This window comes from Rhinatrema bivittatum, chromosome 9 (genome assembly GCF_901001135.1).
Source record: "Rhinatrema bivittatum chromosome 9, aRhiBiv1.1, whole genome shotgun sequence".
Taxonomy (NCBI): Eukaryota; Metazoa; Chordata; class Amphibia; order Gymnophiona; family Rhinatrematidae; genus Rhinatrema; species Rhinatrema bivittatum.
The window spans coordinates 109,972,637-109,990,920 of NC_042623.1; the positions used below are offsets into that span (position 1 = coordinate 109,972,637).

The following is an 18,284-nucleotide window of genomic DNA, read 5'->3' on the forward strand; positions in this document are numbered from 1 at the left end:
CCCACCAGTTACCGGGCGGCTCTTTGCAGGGTTCGCATTGTGGCTGGCTGATGTGATGCAGAATTGGCGCTGGCCCAGTATCGCGGCGAGGTTCAGTTAACAATATGTGAAGTACCGTAGCTGCTAGCTGTGTTGTTGGGTTCCACAGGTTCTCATCTTAGTTTCATGAATGGGCGAGGCTGTTTCTGCATGTACAGGATCTAGATATAGTTTGGCAGAAATAGGATTTCAACTTTAGCCGAATGCTGTTTTCTAGTGCCAAGGCATAAATACATCAAACAGGCGACACATTCATATTCTCAGTGAAGCTGTGTCACTGTATTATTACCCGTTCGTAAGTTGTTTCTAAATAAATGTGGCTTTCTTGGGTATAGAATTCTCTTCGTACCTTTGTGTGTTCTAAATAAAGTTTTTTTAAAAGGGCCCCTGAACTAAAGCTCATTAATGGTATCAGAAGTATTAATATACATTAAATGACTGCATTATCAATTCCAAGTGATTAAAGCACGCAAACTATGCTAGTGAGGTAATGAGATGCAAAAATATGCAAAATATTACCTATTAGCACAGCAAAAACGGGTGTTAAAATTCACAAAATGCAATGTAGACATTAATGCACAAAACTAAGTTATAACTTGGGAGGTATAGTTAAGTTTTTGCAATACCATCTGCATTAATGTGCATATTTTAGCATCTGTAGTAATGGGCGCTTCATTTGCATCTTGTTAACATTGACTGTTAATATGCATGAAAAAACACCATATTTATGCATGTTAACTGCCGATGTTAACACTGTTTAGTACCTCTACCCCAAAGTTAGATACTTTGATGAAATGAACTATAGATAGGAGAGTTTTTTTATATGCTAGTATTTTGTCTACTTGGTTCACGTCTGATTTTACTCTGTAGACCACTGATATCTTCTCCGTTAATCTAATCCTAATCTGTAGCCATTTGTGTGATTCTTTAACTACAAGGGGAGATCAAAATTTTATAATTTTAATTTTGCCAAAATGATGAATGATGATTGTGAGGTACAAGAATCAAAAGTGTGTAACTCCTTTTTTTTTTAATAGATGGGCTGAATCCTAAGGGTCCATTAAATAATTTATTTCTTGGTGTTAATTCCAATTTTCACTTTCCTCAATCTTATTGTCCCAAGAGATGGGTTCTTTTCAGTTGAGGGGAAGAATGATCTTCAAGGCCCAAGCAGTTTAGTGGAATCCCATCCTTTCTCCTGTTTGTTAATTTCTGATGGGGCTGCATGGACCAAGGAGTTTAAATATAAAGTTTACTCTGATTTTTGTAGAATAAATAAAGTTCAATCAGTCACAAATAAGTGGTCCAAAATCTATCTCTGCTCAAACTGGTTTCGTTCTCTGAACTTCTCTCCCCTTTCTGTCTGTGCATGTGTCCTCAATGAAGGATCCTGGGCTAAAGCTTATTCCATAGGGTGTGAGAGAATAAGATATCCCACTGGGGCAGGGGAATTCCTGTGTGTGAGGAGGATCCCATTAGTCTCAAAATCGTACCCGAGGTCCACGAGAGTCCAGTTCTGTCAAACCCCAGCCTGTGGCCTGTGTCCCAAAGGGGTGGAAATCCCAGGGCTGGGTCTCCAAAGATCTTGCCTCTTCTCTTCGTCCTTCTTACTCCAGACTCCACCTGATGTGATTTCTTATTGGAAAAGGTCTGTTGCTGGAAAAACCCAGGCTATTACAGCCCAGCTTCTGCACTGTGAGGAAGGGTGGTACTAACTTTCTCATAAACCCAAAAAAAGGGAAAACACATTCAAAGACCAAACTTCCTCTGAAGTGATAAGTCACTGTAGCCCCTTCACTTGCAGGAGAGGAGCACAAAGATCTTCTAACCCCTGGCCTCTGGATCCAGAGTTTGTTGCACACCAGACTGCACCAGGGTCTCACCCAAAGGTAAAATGCTCAAATTGCAACAGAAGTCTCTTTGCCACAAAACCGGAGGCAGATCCTAACAGACAGTGGGATAGATTTTTAAAAACTGCGCGATCGCATACTTTTGTTTGCGCAGCAGGCGCAAACAAAAGTACGCTGGATTTTATAAGATACGTGCATAGCCGCGCGTATCCTCTAAAATCCTGGATTGGCGCGCGCAAGGCTGCCGATTTTGGGCAGCCGGCACGCGCCGAGCCGCGCAGCCGGCCTCCGTTCCCTCCGAGGCCGCTCCGAAATCGGAGCGGCCTCGGAGGGAACTCTCTTTCGCTCTCCCCTCACCTTCCCCTCCCTTCCTCTACCTAACCCACCCCCCCGGCCCTATCTAAACCCCCCCAACCTTTATCCATGGATTTACGCCTCCCTCTGGGAGGCGTAAATCCACGAGCGCCAGCGGCCTGGTGGCGCGCCGAGACCCGACCCGGGGGCGGTTCCGGAGGGCGCAGCCACGCCCCCGGAACACCCCGGCCTGAAACCACGCCCCCGGGCCCGCCCCCGAAACGCCGCGTCCCGCCCCCAAAACGCCGCGTCGTTCGGCCACGCCCCCGACACCCCCCCGTCCAAAAACCCCGGGACCTACGCGCGTCCCGGAGTTCTGCGCGCGCCGGCGGCCTATGGAATATAGGCGCGCTGGCGCGCAAGGCCCTGCTCGCATAAATCTGGGCGGATTTACGTGAGCAGGGCTTTTAAAATCCGCCCGAATGTGTTCACTGAAGGAATCTCCTCAAAAAAACACCAAGTTAAGCCGGGAGGGCCTAACTCAACACAGAGGTAACAAAAACAGCTCCTCACACCCCAAAAGCCATATGAAAAAGATCCTTCTCTCTACTCGCCTAGCCCCCTTTCTGAACTGGGATTTAGCCACCTTGGCCATCCTCTGGGGGAGGTGCTGTAGGGATGGTATCTCCTTCCTGTCTGTGTTTACTTAGGGAATAGCCACTACTATTAATTGCATCAGTTGTATGGGATCTTCTTAGTGTTTGGGTAATTGCCAGGTTCTTGTGGCCTGGTTTGGCCTCTGTTGGAAACAGGATGCTGGGCTTGATGGACCCTTGGTCTGACCCAGCATGGCAATTTCTTATGTTCTTATGTGTAGGTAAAGGGCAGGGACCTAGAGCCACCTGGTGCAGACCTAGGGCTCTCTACAAGTGGAAATGTGTCCTCAAGTAAATCTCAGAACTAGACCATTGTCAGATTATATCTATTATTTTTTATTGCCTCGTTCAACAACTTTCACACATAAACTTCCAGTATAACTGGAAACCGCAACCTTACTACCATTTATAACTGAAAGCTCAAGGTTGAGAACCCATGGACCTTAATTTGTAGTCACCAGGAAGTTTTGTTAATAAGGCCCTTCCTATTGTAACCCAGGCATGGCAGCAACAAGCTCACAGAATTCTCAGCTTATAGATTCCTTCAGAAGCTGGTATATGTGAATCCTAAATCTAGCCATATATATTGTGGCTGTGGAATGACTGGAATCTACACTCCTCTCCTTTCAGGAGGAAGGAGTTTTATGATTGCTGCCAACCCAGTGGGCAGAAGTTGGGGCTAAACTAATCTGGGTCTTTGTGCTCCTTTGGGTCAATCCAATCAAATCCATTCTTAACCATAACCTCATTTTGATAAGATTTGATGGCAGAGTATACCATGACATGGGAAATCTGAGGTGGGTCATAATTAGGATTACAATCCAACACACTTAGGGAATCCTAAGGTTATTAACATGAATATTCAATATCACCTTAAATTGATGTTCAATATCACCTTGAATTAATAAATTTTAATATACTTTATTGTTCCATATCAAACCACATAGACATTGTTGTATCACTTTTAACATCACAATTAAATAACAATTTAATACATAATTTCAAACAGCACCATATGACAGTACATATACATTAGTACATATCACCCCTCAACATAGACATATATCATCACACTATGTATTATAATAACTTTAATAATAAATTTTAATGATGATTTTAATATGCACCTAGTCCGGACATGTACTAAACACTAATCACCCATAGCCACTACCCTAACCCCCTAATAACACATACTCACATTCACTCATCATTCATTCACTTAAAAACTACATACCCCATAAAATATCCCTATACCCTTTAAATAATCTTATTCAGTATCATCTAATGGTATACTTCAATTGTTTCAATTACTAAACAGTACTCTCCATATATTCCATAGGGATTTATCTAATCAGAGCCAAATAGTTTATTCAATCCGTGTTTCCAAATGATCACCCATTTCAATGCTGCTTCTCAGTCTTTCAAAAACAAAGTTTCTTACACCGATCGCCCAAATCTTCATCAACAAGTATTTTGACACCAATCACCATACAAGGCACCTCATTTCACCCCTAATTGGGCTTCTTCAGGGGATCATTTCTTAATTCTACTCATACATCATTCTTGATGAGCGAGTATTTCCTATTAATTATAGTCACCACATATCAGGACCACAATGCCCACGCTTATAAGGTACATCCAAACACTTCCTTTTTACTCCTCTTAACCGATTAGTGAAAAACCGGCTGACCGGACACACTTCAAGGAGCTCAGTCTTTCTGTGCAAAAATACAGATGTCACACCACTGTATACTGGCCTCTCACTTTGTACCAAACGAACTCACCGCCGCTACCAGCCGCCGTTCTACTCACTTCCTCTCTGTTCCAACAATATCAAGGCCCTAAGTGTGTTGGGTTGTATATTTATTGAGGGGATCGATGAGTTCTCCTTGAGTGATTGTGTCATAATTAGGATTGCCATCTCAACCAAGCCAACTCAAAAAGGATGATCCAGTCTTGGCTTTACCCCATTGCAAGTATGGAGTTGTACTTCCAATTTCCCTAAGAAAAGTAGGATTATACCTCCATGAATGCAGAGGGGCAAAACCAAATCTGGACGGCCTCTTCAGGTTGAACTGGGTAAGATAGCAACTCTAGTTATGATAAACACAGTCATTCTTAAATTATACACTGAGCTCAGTTCAAACCTTTGCCATAAATGTGAATAGTGGCTGGAAAGGGATGTGGTATTGGATTCACCTACAAAACATGATTCAGAGCAGCTGCACATACAGTGATATATTCAAGATGCTGTTTATAGTATGTCTTTCTGTTTGCAGCATCAGATAGGAACATGGTTATCACACACATCTTGGCCCCTTTAGCAGCATTCACTCACAATACGACTATTGCAGTTTGAATTCTCCTATAGTAACATAGTAGATGACAGTAGAAAAAGACCTATTAACCATCCAGTCTGTCCAATTATTCCTGTCAGCACTGCAAGGATTTATCCCAATTGTACTTTTATTTTCACTGAACCCAGGTCAATCTTAGAATGGCCATTTCTGTGCATAAAACCTGGTTTCAGGGCCGAATTTAAGATTTTGGAGTCCCATGGACAGGACCGTAGGGTGAAGGCAGGGGTCCTCCCCTAGGAGCTTGGACAATGAGGATTTCACCTCCAGAAATTGCAAAGCGGGGGTGGGATTGTGTAGCCAGAGTGCCAGGGTGGTGCCTCTTTGAAATGGCAATGGTCTATGATCCTAAAGTAAGGAGGAGAAGGCTCTTTCTAGGCTTGGGTATTTTAAAAAATTGTTGCCTAATTAAAAAAAAAAAAAAGAGAGAGAAAATGTCACATAGCCCTATCTAAAGGTAGGGAGGACCCAAACCAGCCACATTACTGCTTCAGAGTAACTAAAGTTATACAAATGCAAAAGCATTGATGTCATCACATTATATGACATTCGGGACGATTCAGTAAAGTCCGCGGGAGAGCGGGCCAACGCCCGCTCTCCTGTGCTCACGATTCAGTATGCTAATTAGGTCTGGCGGTAAAATCAGGTAATAGGAGGCGCTAGGGACACTAGCGCATCCCTAGCGCCTCCTTTTGGACTGGAGCGCCGGCTGTCAGTGGGTTTGACAGCCGACTCTCAATTTTGCCGGCGTCTGTTCTCGAGTCCGCTGACAGCCACAGCTCGGAAACCGGATGTCGGCAAAATTGAGCGTCCGGTTTTCGACCTGACAGCAGCGGGCCGACTTCAAATTTTTTTTTTTACTTTTGGAAAGTTTCGGGACCTCCGACTTAATGTCGCCATGAGAATAAGTCGGAGGTTTTCGGCCCCTTACTGAATAAGGGGCAAGGGAAAACGCGCGTCCAATGGCGGGTTAACAGTGCGCTCCATCGGAGCGCACTGTACTGTATCGGCCCGAATGAAAGTATTCACAATGCTAAGTTTTTGAAATTTCACACACTCTGGTCTGATGAATAAAGCTGACACCACCCCTTGCCCACATCAGATTCCCTGCAGCCCACGCCAACCAGGCTGACATCCCTGAGCCACTTAACATGGTTCTAGTGGCTGACACAAATCACAGCCGTGTTAAAGGGATCATGTTTGGTTTAATGCAGCCATTTTAATACAATAGCAATATGTTTCTCACTGTTTTAAACTGTAGTTTAATGCACACATTAAAATTGACAGGTAAAGTGTGTTAGCCAATTTTAACATGCTTTAGTGAATAGATCCCATAGTTACACTTCTTTTTTGTAAAAATTGTGAAACAGGCTGCGTCACTTGTATTTTACCATATTAGTCTAATGTGTTGCATCGGAGGTGGACCCTTGGGCCGAGATTGGGTTGACGCAACCCGTAGGTGAGGACCTATGGGTCCCCACCATCAGCAGGTGGAGTGGGCTGAAGGTAAAGGCCGCTGGAGCTTCACCTATAGCAGCCCTCGTTCCCCACGAGTTGAGCCTTTGTGTGCCGGGGCTGGAAGGACTTAGGTGGGCCTCGAGGTTAGTTTGCGAGAAAAGTGGTTCAGCCCGGAGACAGCAGTCGATAGATGGCGTAGTCCTACCCTGGACTGGGTACGGTACTGGAACTTGGGCGCCAATGGAACGAAGAGTAGCTGGAGGCGCTCAAGCAAAGATTGGCCAAAGCCTAGTAAGTCTACATCCAGGGAATAGGCTAGGAGAGGTGTCAATGACAGGCTTGGATCAGGGCCGGAGGCAAATGGAAGTCGTGGCAAGCAATGTAGAATTCTGAACACGGAGAAGTCTATAGCATAGTCAATCAAGGTGATGGTCTGATCACAGAGAAGTCAGGCGTAGTCAGGCGTAGCAGAGGTCTGGGTCTGGAGATAGGCAGTAGAGTAGTCAGGCATGGCAGAAGTCTGGGTCTGGAGATAGGCTGAAGCGTAGTCAAACAAAGCAGAATCGATATCCGTAGAGTCAATCCAAAACGTAAACATTGCAGGAACGTAGAAGACAGAACCAGGAACTACGAAGATCAGGAACACGGAATAGAGAGGATTCTCTATCAACGAGTACTTGGAGTACGAGGAGAGCTGTTGCAAAGGCAACACTATTGAGCGAGGCCTGAGCTTAAATACACTGGAGAGTCTGATGTTATCATCCGGGGCTGCGGTCAGGTTCCCGCTGCGGGCCCTTTAAAAGGATTAGCGATGCGCGCACGTGCCTAGGGAGGGGCGCGGCGCGGGTGGTGGCGTCTCTCTGCTGCCCACGCAGAGAGGCCCGACGAGCAATGGCATCTTGACTGGTGACACTGGGAACCATGGTAGAGCTGGAGGCATCGAGGGTGGCCCGAGGTCGAAGCCGGCGGCCCACCGCCGCTAGCGAAGAGGAACCAGGAGCTGGAGTCCGTGTAAGAAGGTGAGGGGGCTGCGCCAAGGGTCTGCCGCGGACGGCACGAGTAACATAATGTTTGTAGAATATTATTTCTTCACTTCTCCATCCTAAAGCTGTTATGAGAGCTGGCACAGCATAGTAAAGCATTAGCTACATCCCAGTCCTGGCTGCATGTTTAGTGCACGAAAATACCATGGAACTATAAATAAAGGTCCAGGATGACTATGTTCATAAATTGAGGGTCAATAACATATGCGATGATGAAATCATTAGCTTACAAAGACTCCTATAGTGTTTCTCATCACTGTGTTATAATCATAGCCCCCACAGACTCAGAAATTTGTAAAGATTTTTTCACAGAAACGTGTTCCCCCACACAATACCAAAAAGTGACAACTCATAGCGTTCGTGCAACTTTAAAAAAAAATAAAAAATTGGGCTGCAATAAAATACTTTTTCATCCTGGTCACTCAAGCTGGCACATAAACTCGAAATAATAGAACCACATCGCTGAGTTTTCCTGCTTTTATATAGCTATATCCTTCCCTTTGCTGGTCTTATTCCCCAGTCTCTCTCTTTTTTTTTTTTTGGTATTTAAATAGGAAATATAATTTTTGGAGCACTGTGCAGACTATTGGCTAACAACTTTATCACAAAGATCCTCCTTCAGTGGTCCGTGCTGTATTCTCAGTTTCGATGTATCCCTGGCAGGAGGAAAGGTTTCTCTGATAATTATATTTAGGGTCTGGAAGGGAGTTTTTCCAATGCGCTTCCTAACAAGGCAGCGCAATTTCATTTTCCTCTAAATTTCCCCATAGAAATCCATTAGAGAATTGGAAGCAGATTGTACTCAGTGGATCTCTGGTCTTTATTCATTCTGTGCAATAATGTAGCGCTATGCACAGATGTTCATTTTTGTTTACTGAAAGAGCATTTATGAGAATTGTAGGTAATGCTACAGGTTAAAGGAACAAAATCTGCTGCATGAAACCACCTTTTAAAAGTTTAAAAATGATTCCCTTAATCCATTTGTTCTAAAGAGAAATTGCCATTTGTTTCCCCATCCCCTGCTGCCAAATGAAGCGATGCTGAACGCAGCATTGCAACAATTATAAGCATAGGCAGGGAAAATGTCTAAAAAGAGCACATGCTGCCATCTATTCGCCTTAAGTCTACAATTTTCTTATTACTTACCAGCCAATGTTTTCAAGCATTGTGCCAGGTCCAATGTTCTGTGCTGCTTGCACAGAGTTCCTATATAGTAAATTCAGTACAGTCCGTGCTGGTTAGTGTTTTATATGTTGATTTAATACTCACTCAAATCCCAGTTTTGAAATGTTTGCTTCCGTCAAATAATGCACCAACCTCTTTTACAGAACATTGTGTAACGCTGATTCTGATTACAACAGCATAATAGATATTGGATGAAAAGCACTGAGCCCATCTCTTGTATCCTTTTCCCTGACTACTTCAGTATGGTATATCTGCTTGAGCTCTGGTTCGACCCTTGCTTTCTCACCTGTACGGATTCTTGTCCTGTGCCTCCTTGAATTTCAGTGCAGTCTTTGCTCCTCCCATCCCCACTGGGATTGATTCTGTTCCATATATCCACATCTTTTCTATGAAGAAACACAAACTTACTAGGATCCTGAACTTCTCCCTGCAGGATTCATATCACCCTTGGTGCTAGAATTTACCTAAGAATAGAAGCACCATGCTGGGTTCAGACTAATGATCCATCCAGCCCAGCATCCTGTTTCTTTTTTTTTTTTTATTGTTTAAAGTTTATTAGTCATAATAGTACACAAATCCTTACAGCATGCCACACAAGTTTATACATTCCTTTTATCTCCCCGCTTAAACAGCAGGGGGATAAGAGGAATTTGATTCAGATGACAACAGAAAGCCCCGGTTTCCATGATCTGAGATACTGTTAGGCAGACATAAGGGAAAAAGCATAGGACTGCTTCTATGGCCAAGTCCTGAAGGAAACGAAAGCGTGCATGGGGGGTAACTTGCTGGTGCAGAGGTTACTACCCTTAATCAAATAAACCTTGATATTTTTGATGCAACTCCAACATTGCTCTCTGCTTCAAGAGCAGGGGAAAAGGGGAATTGGATTTAGACAGCAACCATCGAGAGCCCTGACTTTCACAGTCTGCGGAAGTGATGAGCATGGGGGTAACCAGCACAGTGCAGCAGTTACTACCCTTAATAGAAACATGGGATTACTACCCTTAACCAATAAGCCTTGATGCTTTTGATGAAACTGCAACATTGCTCTCTGCTTTGATGGAGGAGTGTGGGGGCTGAAAGGAAAGGGAAATTTGGATTCAGGGACAACAAACATGAGTCATGACTTTTTTACAGTCTGGGGTATTGATGCTCAGACATTAAGAAAAATCACAGGACTGCTTCTACGACCAAGGCCATAAGCAAGGCATGTCAACCAAAACTTACTGATACATGGGGGTCGGGGCGGTTCTATAATGAGGCAGGGTGAGGCGGCCGCTTTAGGTGGCAGTATTTTGAAGCAGTAAAAAATACCCCTCTCAGAATGCCGCTGTGGCATCTGTCTCACACTGCCTGCCTTTACCACGGCTGCCTTACCTGGGAACTCTCCGGATTTGGCCTGGAGATGCCAGAATTCTGAACAAATTGCTGGGTCTCCGAGCCAGCGCTTGAAAACTCCGGATGCCTTGCTGCAGAAGACCAGAAGAGCAGCATGTGTTTGAAGAAGGATGAGCATCAGCCCCCATGCCCCTGGAAGAAAATGTGAAGCCCGGTGCTGCGTGGCAAGAAAGACGAGAAGGAATGTTGCCCTCTTCCATGGGAAATTGAAGACACAGGAAGAGGAGCAACAGTGTCTGGCCATGTGCCGAAAATAAAACAAAACCTACTAAATCTGTTAAATGATGGAAAAAAATCTGCTCAACATCCCTTGATGATAGTTTCATATATATACTATTCATAGGTACCATCCCGATTACCAAGCAGTATTACTTTTATAATCATAAACACACCACCAACCACCCTCATATTAGCAGTGCCACCAATGGAAAAAAATGTTTTGTATTTATATGTGTATTTTTTTAATATATCTTAAAAAGACATTATATTGCCGCCAAAATCTTTAACTGCAATGTGCAGCTAATTCCACATTCCTTCGTATTGAATAACTCTATAGATGAAAACTTTTTAATTCAAAAGTGGTTCAAAACTAAGTTGTACCAATAAAAGTAGAAAAACATAGATCTCCAAATGCTACCTGCAGTAGCCTGCAAATATTTCCTAACCTCAGTACTAGATAAAAACTCATATGAACATAGTAAAGAAGCACACCATAAGAATTCTCATCTATGATACCACTACAAAATCCCCTTCTCCCCAACATTTTCCAACCAAAATATCCATGTGTGTGTATATATGCATACTTCATTAGAACGAAATGACGTCTCCTGCAAGCACCAACATTCATAATACTATAGCCAACAAATAAACTCAGCTCCTGAGAAGAAAAAAAAAAAATTAAATAGGGGCATTGGCTTCCTCTCATGGCTTGCCAAATAACGTTAGTCATTGCTTCAAATGTCCCAAAAGTACATTTTCCAAATATACCAATGAAGACAATTTAGAAATACAGTCCTTCAATGAAGACTTCTTCCCGCCGATATTGCCTCAGGAATGTTTCCATCAGAATTCCTGCGCAGTTTTCTAGCTCCCTTGCCAATCCTTTGCCATCTGGAAGTTTCTCTCCTTCATTTGGGTTTGGCATCCAGCATAGGTGGTGGAACAGAGATGCCAACTTCTTACAAAAACTTTGTGGCCTCTGCAGCTTATTGGCAGTACTAAAAGCTATTCCAAAAGGATATAACTATCTATATCAAATAGCTTCTGATCATAAGGCATCAACCATCGCCTTTAATTCCCATCATCTTTGCAGAGTTTGAGGAGACAAATTGTTGAAAATAGCAATATCCATGCCAGGAAATAGTTCATATTGAACAAGCTTTGCGCATAATCTCTTCTTTGGTGGCATAATTATGTAAACAAGCCACAATATCTCTAGCTCGCTTTGGCTGAATGTTACCCAGGGAATGATGAGCTCTTTCCACTATATCTCTCTTGCCTTCAGAATTGCTAGCTTCTGATGAAATGCAGGCACACATCGATTACATGATTTCTCTGCAGTTATTATATTTATGATTGTCAGGAACTCCATGGATCCTAATATTGCCACGTCGTGATCTGTTCTCTAGGTCCTCCACTTTGAGGGCTAAAGCACTTTTATCCTTTTGCAATATTTGTATATCAGATAGCATTTGTGCGAAATTATCCGTCTCATGACCCCACTTCTCTACATCAATAAGCCTTTGATCAAACAGCCATGTCTTTCTTTAACTCACTCACAGTTTTGACCACCTCCATTTTAACCGCATTGATATCAGCCTTCAACTCCCTGAACCATGCAAGCTGTTCATCCTGAGTGAGTCCTCCGGCTCCAGCCACAAGTTGATCGGGCCCAGTAACTGTGTCAGCAATCTCTGCTGGCACCATGTTAGGATCGCATCCCTCTTTTAAATCGGCACACCTTCTGGGGAAGGAAAATTCCCAAAGGTCCGTGACTTTTTTTTTTTGAGTCACCATGTTTTCGCGCTGCTAAATATTTGACTTGGAAGCTGATCAAACTATATGGAGCTGAGTAAATCACAATTATTAGGTGCCGGTTGCAGGAGCTAGGCAGCTATGTGGCCATCTTAGGTGATGTCACTTCCCCCCAGCATCCTGTTTCTAACAGTGTCTCTCTATGGAGAGAATTTTTTATTTATTGAACTTGATATTCCTCCTAGAATTAAGAGGTGGTGATCCCCAAATCTAACAAGCTAATAATTGTTAATGGACCTGTTCTCAGAAACTTGTTCATACCCTTTTTAAACCCAGCTATACTATTAGCCTTGACTACATTCTTCAGCAACACATTTTACATTTTAATTGTGTTTGCTGAAAACTATTTTTTTAAATGTTTTAAATTTTAGTTTGTTGGAGGGTCTCTTAGGCTTAGTATTACCATTCCCTATTTATCTGTTCCACACCACTCATGATTTTATTAATCTTTATCACATTTTTCTTCAAAGTAAGGCTTGTAGGCCTGCAGATCCCTAATGTTGCCTCTGGTTTGCATTTTGCTCTTATCATTATGAGCAAAGAGGATTCTTCTGGTACAGGCCAATGATGCAAAGGAGGCATCTTGGTAGGTCCAATCAGCAGAAAAGCAACAGGGAGCTTAGGACAGAGGAGACAGTGACAGCCAATGGAGTGGAGGTGATGGCAATGAGGTTAGAGGTGGCAGTGGTGATGGGGAAATATAATTTCCGGTGCACCAAGGCAAGAGGAGACACTGGTGATCCTGTGTCTCAGCCAGCCTCTTGTACACTCCTTATGGCGGATCACAGTAAGATAGGCTGCTATGGGGTTGGGGGGTTGAGAAGCTGCTGGTGCGGGTAGGGGTGGTTGTTGAAAAGCTACTGTGGGGAGGTGTGGTGGTTCGGAGCCTTCTGTTATGAGGCTACTGCATATGTAGGGAGGGGTGGGGTTTCAGAAGCTGCTACTGTGTGAGGAGGGTGAGGGTTTGAGGGGTGATGTTTGAGAAACAAGCTGAAACTGTTGAGTATGGGAAAATGGGTCAGAAGACAAAGGTTGGGGGCACTGAGAAGAAAGTCTGCTGGGAATGGGTGGGTAGGTGGAATTGAGAAAGACCAGAGAGAAAGGATTTTGAGAGAGAAAGAGAGGGAGAGTGATGGCATGAGGTAGAAGGGGTTGAAAAAGAAAGACAGAGAGAGAGAATGATGATGATATTAGAACTCACTGGGCTGCTTCTATTTATTGATTTACGGGCGAATTTAAAATCCTACCCCCATGCGTAAACTCTGGGAGTTACGCACATGGCTGGGCCTTGTGCGCTCTGCGCACATTTTAGAAGGGGCCTGGCCGCGCACGTCCCCCCTGCTACGCGCACATGAGCCAGGCCTTGCAAAAGGGGCGGGGAGCGGTGGGACGGAGCTGGAGGCGGCCGGTACAGTGGCTATGTGCTGGGGGATCGTGCACTGGCAGCCTGCCAGCTGGCGTAAGTTGTTAAACAAAGGAAAAAACACCCTGGTGCCAGGGTTAGGGCACTGTGTGCAGGAAGATCACAACACTCCTGGTATTAATAGGGATAGGGCACTGTGTGCAGGAAGATCACAACACCCCTGGTGCCAGGGTTAGGGCACTGTGTGCAGGAAGATCACAACACTCCTGGTATTAATAGGGATAGGGCACTGTGTGCAGGAAGATCACAATACCCCTGGTATCAGGGTTAGGGCACAAGTTCTAGTCACATTGACTGATCACATTACTTGTTTTGTCAAGCTACCAACTGTTTCCATTTCCCATCCCCCATATACTGTCAGTGGGAAACTTGGTAACATGAATAAATAAGAGGGCAGCCAATAGGAATACATATTCATTCCTAAACTGACCTTAACTGACCTGAAAAGTGTCAAATTGTATCATTTTCAGTTAGTGCGCACTAACTCCCAGTTAGTGCGCACTAACTCCCGTTAGTGCGCACTAACTCGAGTTAGTGCGCACTAATCGGAAAAAACGATTTTTAACGATTTTTTAACTAAAATATCGTGCCTAACACGATTTTCTTGCCCTGCCACACGATTTCTATCGTTAAGACGATATGGGAAACGATTCACATCCCTAATATTAGGCTGTACCTTCTTAATTTATGATCTCGGGTCCAATATCAGCCTCTTATTTTTTAATTCTGTTACTAGTTGCTTAGGGAATATCCCCTGGAGGGGAGACTAGGGTCTCTTTGTTCCTAATTACAACTACAGCCAGAATATCCCCAACTGTCTTCTGACAAAATGAACTCCCTTACCAGCATTACCTCCTTCTTGGATGGATATGACTATGGCAGTTGGAAAACAGCTCTCAAACTCTTTAAATCTAGTTAAGACAATGCTCTTTAATACTACTGTCTTCTGATATAGGACAATTGTTATTTAGCTTTCTTTCAGACAAATGTGAAATGCAAGATGTGTGAAACGAGTTGCGAGCACCCTGAAGTAAATAAGTTTGAAATGAATTAACATACTGTACATAGTAAATGATGGCCGCTAAAGACTGAAATGGCCTATCCATTCAGTCCAGTTGAGATTGGTTCACTTTGGATAGATGGACGTATAAATTCTCATATGCAGCCCAACACCAGTCCCTGCCTCCCCCCCCCCCCCCTCAGTCTTCTATCCAACTCTCACCCTATCACTGCCCTCCATCTCAAGGATGCTCAAAATCTGTTACAGTGATGGCCTCTACCAACTGTGCTAGTAGGCTATTTCAGGCTTTGCCATCTTCAACTTTGCTTCTTAAAATATCAATTCTTAGAAACGTGACAGCAGAAAAAGTCCATATAATCTATCTGGTCTACCCAGCCACCCATCTAATTTAGCTTTACAATTCCCATTACTCTGTCAGAAATGCTCTGTGTTTATACCATGCTTTCTTGAATTCAAACACTGTTATTGTCTGCATCACCTCCACCGGGAGGCTGTTCCATGCATCCACTATGCTCTCTGTAAAGAAATATTTCCTACTCCGTGTCTGCCCACTCATCCCATGACACCTCGTTCAAGAGCCTCCTTTGTTAGGAAAGAGGCTGGCCTCCTGTATGCATGGAAACCTTGGAGGTAATTAAATGTCTCTATCCTGTTTTCCCTATCTTGCCTTTCCTCTAGAGTATACATGTTTAGACCTTTACGTCTATCCCCATATGCTTTAGAAGAAAGACCACACTGGCCATTTTTAATAGCCCCCTTCTGGACAGACATCCAGGCCCCCCTCCCTCCCTTCTATGTCTTATTCCCAAGCGTTGTAATAATTCATCAAGGTTAGTGAGGCTTTTGTAAAAAAAAAAAATCTAGCCTCCCCAGACTCATCAAAGTTTGGGTTACTACCATGCTCCCTCCATGCAGCTCACCCCAGCCCTCCCCCCAAGTCTGTTGCTCCTGCATCACTGGTGTTTGGAGTTGTAACCAGTGCTCTGTGTAGGTTAACTTAATGCTTTCTTGAGGGCCTGATGCAATCATAACACTGCTGTTTAGGATAGTAACCGCTGCTCCACGCAGGTTACCCCAGTGCAAAGATGTAAAGACGCAGTGCATGGCGCATTGATTGGGTGAATACAATAGTGCAATATATATATTTTTTTCTTTCATCTTTTCCCTTCCAGCCGACAAGTTAACCCTGCAATTCTGTAAAACAACCAGAAAACCAACACGACCCATAACTCCCTAAGAGAACTTCCTATTAAGACTACAATAAATCTCAAGCCCGACTTCTGATTGATCTAAACAAGTCCCCTGCCCCCCAGAATATCTGTATATCTCAAACTTAGAGCTCACAAACACCTCAATGATCAAACGCAGATATGTCGCCATATAATATTCCAAACGAATTTTCAAATTGTTTATTGATGTTATTCTGTTATATGATCTAATGCAGTTACGTTGCTAAATAGTATTCCAAACGAATCTCCAAACTGTTTATTAGTGTTAATCAGTTATACTGTTATGATAATAGGACACTGTTGCTGTTACGATGTAAAGATAATATGACCTGTTGTAAAATTATCCCACAAGTTACCATGTAAACCGATGTGATATTCCTTATTGAATGTCGGTATAGAAAAACAAACAAACAAACAAATAAATAAATAAAACAATTTCCCCCTAAAGCACCTAAGGGAAGAAACCTGCTTCTAAATGGAGCTCGTTAGCTGTTAGTGACACTTTCAGTTGTTTCCTAAATTTAATTGAAAAATGATAAAGCAAATCATGCTAGATCATTGAACCATGCTATTGAACATGCTGTCCATACTAGACCTGGTCTTAGAGCAATAAGCATCTGTGCTTGTCACTCAGTGATTCAGCCCCTCTCCCTCCCAGAAGAAATTCAACTGAAATATAACTGCAGGAAACTCAAACACATATTCAGGTTTCCCAGCAACAGCCTTCTGTGGGTAGGCAGAGGGATAATGTACCATAGATGCAAGGACCAGGCCGCTCTACTTCTATTAAAATAATCCTTTTAGTGCATTGTCAAAGGAAATAATGAAAGTGCTTTCTGTTTTAAGAGGCTTATAATGTGGGGGTGATAAATCAAAACTAATTGGTTCAAATGATGAGAGTAATCAAGTGAGAAAAATCCACCATTAAGGATCAGGCTTAATTTAAGCTTAGTAGTAATTTTTTTTTCATAATGAATGCTTTGCTTAATTAAAAGAATATTAAGTTATTTTACAGTAGCAGGCAAATTGCTGGTATATTATGTGTTTGAGAAGCAAACCGAATGCCCTGTGCAGTGTTAAAGGACATTCTGTAGCAATCCTAAAAGTGTAAAACTGGATTTCAGTAAAGCTTTGCTGACCTGTATTGCTCCTAATTTATCTATGATATAGAGACAAACATCTGTTTACAAAATCTCTACACTTTTTATTGATAATCACTAGATTTCATGCTATAAGTAAATGTGAATTTCAAAGGCCGGATTCACTAAGGGCCAGATTTTAATACCTATGCGCGGGCGTAGATTTGTGCGCGCAACCCGGCGCACGCAGCCACACGCATGTTATAAAATACGAGGTCGGCGTGCGCAAGGGGGTGCACCTTGCACGCTCTGAGCCCTAGGGGAGCCCCGATGGCGTTCCCTGTTCCCTCTGAGGCCGCTCCGAAATCGGAGAGGCCTCAGAGGGAACTTTCCTTCCGCCTCCCAGCCCTACCTAAACCCCCCCTAACCTTTATTATGCGAGTTGCGCCTGCCTCCGGGCAGGCGTAGGTTGCGTACGCCGGCCAAGTGGGCCTACGGAGGCCTCTGGCCACGCCCCACCCCGAACCGCCCACGCCCTGCCCCTTTTTTTCAAGCCCAGGGGCTTGCGTGCGTCGCCGGGCCTATGCAAAATAGGCTCGGCGCGCGTAGGGCTTTTAAAATCTGCCCCTGTGTTTTCCCCATTGACAGCAAATGGGAGAAAAGCCTTTGTGAATCGGGCCTTATGTGTATTAATTCCCCTTGAATGAGTGTAGTAATTACCGGTTATGTTTACAATACAGGTCAGCTACTTCGGCTGAAGATGTTTCGGGAGGATCACGGATCTTGGATGACCATGTTCTTCAGCACCATTCTCTTCCTCTTCCTCTTTTCCCATATTTACAATTTGTGTCTCTACATGGCAGGGGACATGAGGTAAGCTGAGCTTTCCGCTCGTTATGGTGAATGGTAAAGCTCTATCATTATCTCATCAGCACTAGAGGTCACGCTGTCAAAGTGAGGGGCTTGGGTTCTCTTCGCATACAAGCTCCGTGATTTCTCTTAAACTAGGTTCCCTCCTTCTTTTGGAATCAGATGCGCTACAGATCATAGTAGATCAGATAGAAACCAGTTAGAGCTGAAATGATCCTTTTGCAATCAGCAGTAGCTCTGATTCACTTTATTGAGAAAACCGAGTACATCTTTTTTGCCTTTTATATGCTTGGAGCTCCATTGAAACGAGAAGCAAATGGTGACATCCCCATTCCTGTGCTCCCTTGC

General features: G+C 43.6%; 1 protein-coding gene across 4 annotated transcripts in view; it reads left to right on the forward strand.

The window, feature by feature from the left end:
• The window catches only part of TMEM117 (transmembrane protein 117), a 636,987-nt gene that overhangs the window by 138,519 nt on the left and 480,184 nt on the right, over window positions 1-18,284 (forward strand). For all 4 annotated transcript variants that reach the window (XM_029616183.1, XM_029616185.1, XM_029616186.1 and 1 more), the window contains exon 3: window positions 17,807-17,939. In XM_029616183.1, coding sequence (XP_029472043.1) covers window positions 17,807-17,939 — 133 coding nt within the window. The remainder of the gene's footprint in view (window positions 1-17,806; window positions 17,940-18,284) is intronic.